The sequence below is a fragment of the Notothenia coriiceps genome, unplaced genomic scaffold (genome assembly GCF_000735185.1).
Source record: "Notothenia coriiceps isolate Sejong01 unplaced genomic scaffold, NC01 NC01_scaffold00037244, whole genome shotgun sequence".
NCBI lineage: Eukaryota > Metazoa > Chordata > Actinopteri > Perciformes > Nototheniidae > Notothenia > Notothenia coriiceps.
This window is the reverse complement of record NW_011369945.1, coordinates 22169843-22176219: the sequence shown is the minus strand read 5'-3', so window position 1 is coordinate 22176219 and position 6377 is coordinate 22169843. Positions and strand designations below refer to the sequence as shown.

General features: G+C 36.0%; 1 protein-coding gene across 1 annotated transcript in view; it reads left to right on the top strand.

Annotated features, from left to right (window-relative positions):
* The window catches only part of cyfip2 (cytoplasmic FMR1 interacting protein 2), an 84704-nt gene that overhangs the window by 32988 nt on the left and 45339 nt on the right, over positions 1 to 6377 (top strand). Inside the window, exons 18-20 of the mRNA XM_010794381.1 lie at positions 1591 to 1747; positions 4153 to 4249; positions 4634 to 4710. Of these exons, the coding sequence (XP_010792683.1) occupies positions 1591 to 1747; positions 4153 to 4249; positions 4634 to 4710 (331 nt within the window). The remainder of the gene's footprint in view (positions 1 to 1590; positions 1748 to 4152; positions 4250 to 4633; positions 4711 to 6377) is intronic.

Sequence of the window (6377 nt, the reverse complement as noted above, 5' to 3'; positions counted from 1 at the left end):
CCAACTCAGAACCAGGGAGATGCTGCCTTCAGGGACCAACTCAGAACCAGGGAGATGCTGCCTTCAGGGACCAACACAGAACAAGTGAGATGCTGCCTTCAGGGACCAACTCAGAACCAGGGAGATGCTACCTTCAGGGACCAACTCAAAACCAGGAAGATGCTGCCTTTAGGGACCAACTCAAAACCAGGAAGGTGCTGCCTTCAGGGACCAACACAGAACCAGGGAGATGCTCAGAAATACCACATCTTGCTGCTATCTGTGTTTTGTGTTGGCTCTCCTCTACTTGTTTCCCCACCACTACCTTTATTTTGCAGATTGAACTCTTTATAATTCACAGTGTCCTAACCCTAACGCTAAGAAACACCTGTCCCCTGTACTGTGAATCCAGTTCAACATACCCTGATCTCTCTGAGTTATCTTAACTAACCCTAACAAACGCGCTCTCGCTAAGCGGTCCTACGACGCTGGTTATTAACTCGGTAACTCAAGCCAGGTTTTCTCTGTCCGGCTGAGTGCGCATTCACATGAGAGGGGCGGGGTTAGCAAATCACAAACATGGAGAAGCACACTGACAGTGCAGCGCGTCATACTTCCTGAATGAAAAGTGAACTATAATTAGACAAATATTAAGAAGGCCAGATACAGCTCGAGAAGCTGACTCAGATAAGGAAATATGAGACATTATGATGTGATATGAATGATACTGGGACACATCGACGTCTGCACTCAGTGCCGCGGACTGTACTTAATGTTACTTTGATCCAGTTACTTATGTTGTGGCAGATATTTAAGTAAGCTTTCTTAACGCTAATGTTCTAATAGTCAGATTGCTCTGAAGATGGGAGCTGATATTCTATTCATATTCACGTTCACACAGTCGGTGATTTGTCGCCCCTGAAGTTACCTCTCTAACACAGAGTTAACCCTGAAGTTACTTCTCTAACCGCAAATCCTGCTTCTTCGTAGGCCACTGAAGAAGAAACATCAGGAGAATAAACATTATAAGGGTCTAATTGATATTAAGAGTCTGGTTTAAATCTGAATTGTGTAAATATAAACATATTCCAGATTTCTTATTTATGGATTTTTTCTGAGATTGTTCTTCCTTTGTTGAAATTAAAATATTGATTGATTCTCAAACTCACTTTGGTTCATCTGAAATCATTTTGTACCTGCTAACAGCTAACACTATCTCTCACCAACTAACTATTATCTCTTACCAGCTAACTGCTAACACTATCTCTCAAAAGCTAACACTATCTCTCACCAGCTAACAGCTAGCACTATCTCTCACCAGCTAACTGCTAACACTATCTCTCACCAGCTAACTGCTAACACTANGATAACAAAGACCCTACATTATGATGTGATATGAATGATAATGGGACACATCGACGTCTGCACTCAGTGGATCAAAGTAACATTACGTACAGTCCGCGGCACTGAGTGCAGACGTCGATGTGTCCCATTATCATTCATATCACATCATAATGTAGGGTCTTTGTTATCATGTGCTACTCTGATACTAGAAGAGTACATTCAGTATTTTCCCAACTTATGGTAAGTGTTGTCTGGTTGCTCCTGCAGAGACCCTTCAGATGTGCTGCGATCTCTCCCAGCTCTGGTTCAGGGAGTTCTTCCTGGAGCTCACCATGGGCCGCAGGATCCAGTTCCCCATCGAGATGTCCATGCCCTGGATCCTCACCGACCACATCCTGGAGACCAAGGAGGCGTCCATGATGGAGTGAGTAGAGTTCTCCTGGAAAAAGATTATTGTGGGAAAACATATTTTCACCGTTTTTAACCCCATACAGTAAATGTGTCTGCACTGTAGACATTGGAGCCACATCTTTTATATAAAACACAGCTGAAATGCACTCATGTGCTCTAACTCACACAGTATATGTTTAAACATGCCCCTAAAGCATATTAGCCTGAAGCTGCTGTTCTGCTAGCTGCTTCAATAAAAACGCAGCTGTCCAAATCTATCCAGATGGTTTCAAGAAAATAAGCCCAAAAAAAGATTATTACTGTTTGTTTACATCCCCTACAGTTCTAGGTGTATCAAGAGTTTGTTCATGGAGATACGCAGTAGCTGGAAAACTATTATGCTATTACAGAATAAGATGACGTTATTAAAAGAGTGCCAGTTGAAGCTCAGATGGAAAATGATGTTGAAGTATTATGTATACATTTAAGTAAGGTTACATCAGATCTGTTTGGGGTCATGAGGAGAATTACCTCAATCTTTTATTCAATAATTACATTCTATTGAGCTTGTTTACATTTCATTTCTTCAGAATTTTGACTTTTCTCATTTTGAATTTATTCAGATACTTTTACTTTTGTTGACTTTTTCAAGGAAAGTTGTCGTTTTTTCAGAAATGTTGACTTTTCTCAGAATTTTTACAAGATTTTGACTTTTCCCAGAATTTTTACTTTTTCGAGGAAAATGTAACTTCTTCAGAATCTTGACTTTTTTCAGATATTTTCACTTAAAGGGCACCAAAAACAAATAAACATATTTTTCCTTTTACATTTTTCCTTTCTACTGTAGTGGTATTTGTTTCTAATTTTTGAGAATTTATCCAGATTAATTTTCTTTTTTAGAATTGTGACTTTTCTCAGAATTTTGACTTTCTCGAGTAAAATTTAATTTCCTCATAATTTTGACTTTTCTCAGAATTTAGAATTTCTCCAGAATTTTTTTCTCAGAATTTGGACTTTTTCAACTAAAATTGACTTTTTTCAGAAATGTTGAATTTTCTTCAGAATCCTCACTTTTTCAAGGAAAATTGAATTTATTCAGAATTTTGACTTTTCTCATAATTTAGAATTTCTTCAGATATTTTGACTTTTTCCAGATATTTTGAATTTCTTCAGAATCTTTTTTTTCAGAATTTTGACTTTTTCAAGTAAAGTTGAATTTCTTCAGAAATGTTGACTTTTTTTCCAGAACTTTTACTTTATTCACAGAATTTGGTCTTTTCTCAGAATTTTTACTTTTTCCAGGAAAATGTAACTACTTCAGAATCTTGACTTTTTTCAGACATTTTGACTTAAAGGGACAATGCACCCAAAAACAAATAAACACATTTTTCCTTTTACATTTTTCCTTTCTACTGTAGTGCTATTGTTTTCTGTTTTGTTTCTAATGTTTGAGAATTTTAGGAATGAAAAGAAGGATAAAACCTGCTGATCTCCAAAGACACTGCTTTGTTTTCTTTATGAACAACACATTCTCAAAAGTGAATTTGATGCTGTTGAGATACAAGGATGCCACACATTTAATACACACATTTCATGCTTTAGTTTTGGCAGCTTTGTGTGTTAGATTAAAAGTGTGATTGGACAGATGCAACTTCCCTCCTTGTTTTTTGTTTTTCTTTCTATTTTACATTTTTTAAAAGAGACTTTGGGTAAAACTCCCTCAAATTTGGGATTAAGCTTTAATGTTTTGATATCTGTTTTAAACCTCACTGCAGGATTATGTTGAGGCAGGTTTCACATAATCCTTTAAGCACAACAACTGGCATCAATCATAAGTGCTGTAATTCAACTGTTCACCCAAAAATACTGAAACAAATAATTTAGCATTCCCGATGTTTAATGTTGTTAATGCTGTTCAAATATTTAAGAATGCAGAAGTGATAATTATGCAGTTATGTGAAGCACATTCACCTTTATTTACACTTAATTTGATAACTCCAAAAACTTCAAATCTTGACTTTTCTCACTGGAAATGCATGGTAAATGATGGACTGTACTTATGAAGCAACTCAGGGTTAAGTATCTTGCCCAAGGATACATTGACATTTCAGCAATATATAAACCAATATGAAGGCCTTGCTGTGTCTGTCATCACCTTAAACAAACAAACTCACCTCAAAAGTCTTAAGAGTAAACCTGCTTCACTTGCAAATAAGTATTCATATCCTGCCAGGTGTTACTGCTTCCTGTTCTTTGTTTGTTTTTAATGCATTTTATGTTTTTTAACATCTGTGTGTATGTTTGTTTTATGCTTATTTGTGAATTGTCTTCTTTTTATCAAGTTGCCATATTCAAATATCTATTTTCACTGTTGGATACAGTTAAAGTACAACACTCTGCACTTTGAAATAACAGAGTTTTTATTGAATTCTCTTCCAGGTATGTGCTGTATCCTCTGGATCTGTACAACGACAGCGCCAACTACGCTCTGACCAAATTCAAGAAGCAGTTCCTCTACGACGAAATCGAGGCCGAGGTAATAAAATATAAATAATTGTATTAGATGTGATGGAGATGCAACAAAGCAGAATGCCACTATTTAGTACGATTTTTCTTAAAGTGCTGTCGAACAAAGTCGATGCTTCCGTTTCCAGTTGTTATATAACCGCTTATAAAATGCCACTAATGTAGTAACAATAAGCTCTGTTAGGGTTTATTTACAGTTCATCCAATTTGACTCACACAAAGAGGTGACAGTTGTATGACATTGTTTTACTAAGTTAAAAAACAAGGTTGTATTGGATGGCTTTTTTTGAGGTTCCCAAAAACTAAATATTGTGTTCAATAAATTACAACAAAAAAGAGTCACATGAACTTCTAACCACCCTCCTGTTATTTGAACCTGTGTCTGTGATTTTAGGTGAACCTGTGCTTCGATCAGTTCGTCTACAAACTGGCTGATCAGATATTTGCGTACTACAAGATCCTAGCAGGAAGGTAAGGGGACATATTTCAATGTTTCACACCATGCAGTGATTGAGGGGTATTTGTACCCCAGGGTAGTAATTTAAGAAAAAAGGATATTATGATGATAGATGGTTAGATATTAGGGATGGGAATTTGAAAGCAAATGTATATTCGAATATTCTACCCCCCAAAAAACGGTTAACCGAAATGTACATATCCTATAAAAAAAATGAAAAAAAATGTGGGAAAAATGTTTGCAACATTTTTTTTTTTAATTTAGAAAAATAAATAAATACATGTTCAAGTAAGAATAGAAACCAAGTCGAATTTGTCAACTGTATTTAACTGGTGATCACAGTTTGAACAGTTGACAGCTATAGGCCTACAGCTTTCATGCTTAAAACATAACTTGGTTTTTAAATGAAAGAGGGATCACACACGAACAACATAATGGGTTAGGGTAACGTAACCCTATTACAACAGAGATCAACAACCTATAACAGGGCCTATGCACAGAATGCAGCTATTCAATACTCATTCTAGTTTAAGAATATGAGCATGTCTACATGCTCAGGGGAGAGGCGGGCGCGGAGGCGACTCACAATCAGGCCAGCTGTAGAGAAGACCCTCTCAGCTGGAATTTGGGCCTAAGATGAGGTTTGAGTCTGCGTGATCTGCGTGTAGGGAGGGGCAGCAGCCATATCATTAGCTAGAACTAGCTAGATCTGGACATAAACGTGAGTGAAGTATAACCGGACGCGAGAGAGAGAGATCAGAACCTGCAGCTCTGCCACACCTTTAGACCTAACACACTTAGCTATGGCACTGTTGAATACATTGAATTATTCCATTTTGTAATCAACTTAGGCACCCCTTCCAAAAAAACAAACACAATAAAAATATTCATAACTCATATTCTCATATTCGAACACCTGAATAATTTTGAATATTCGATTAATCGTTCCCATCCCTAATAAATATCAATACAAATAGAGCCATTAACATTTCATTGATACAAACCCTTAGTTAATACTCAATAATCAGTAAAATACAGCAACAATAGTTTAAAAATGTATTTAAAAAATGAATTCATATAGCTGAAATATTTACGTTAAAATAATTGATAAATGGCTTAAATAATAGGCCAAATCTTACTGATAAATATTCAAAATAATGATGCATATACAGTTAGACTAGTTAGCTAACGGTAATGATTAACATTTAAAGTCTTTAGCTAAAAACAAACAGTTAAAAAAGGCTAGTTAGCTAAAGTTGAAATAGTAAGTTAAAGTAATATTTACCAATTAAACTCGTACTTAGAAAATAAACCGTTGAAAAGGCTAGTTAGCTCCATGTATAGATTATCGGTTGATTTGGTTAGATAAAAGTGGTGATAAACTATTGAAATCTGAAGCTTTGAAACCCTTGAAATAATCGGCTAAAAGATGAAATAGTAGGCTTTACTTTGTCAATTCAAATAAAAATACAATAATGCAACATTTTCCACCTTTTGTTTAACTTCCTCCTATATATCAAGTAAAGGAAACACGTTAACTTGAGTTTATCTGGTAAGCATGTGGGTTTAGTTTGGGAATCCTTGTCGTAAAGTACTTTATATCAGGAGATATTGTTTTTAAATATGTATTCAGATATCGAGACACTGTGTATACGTAACTGAACACCTGTCCCCCCCCCCC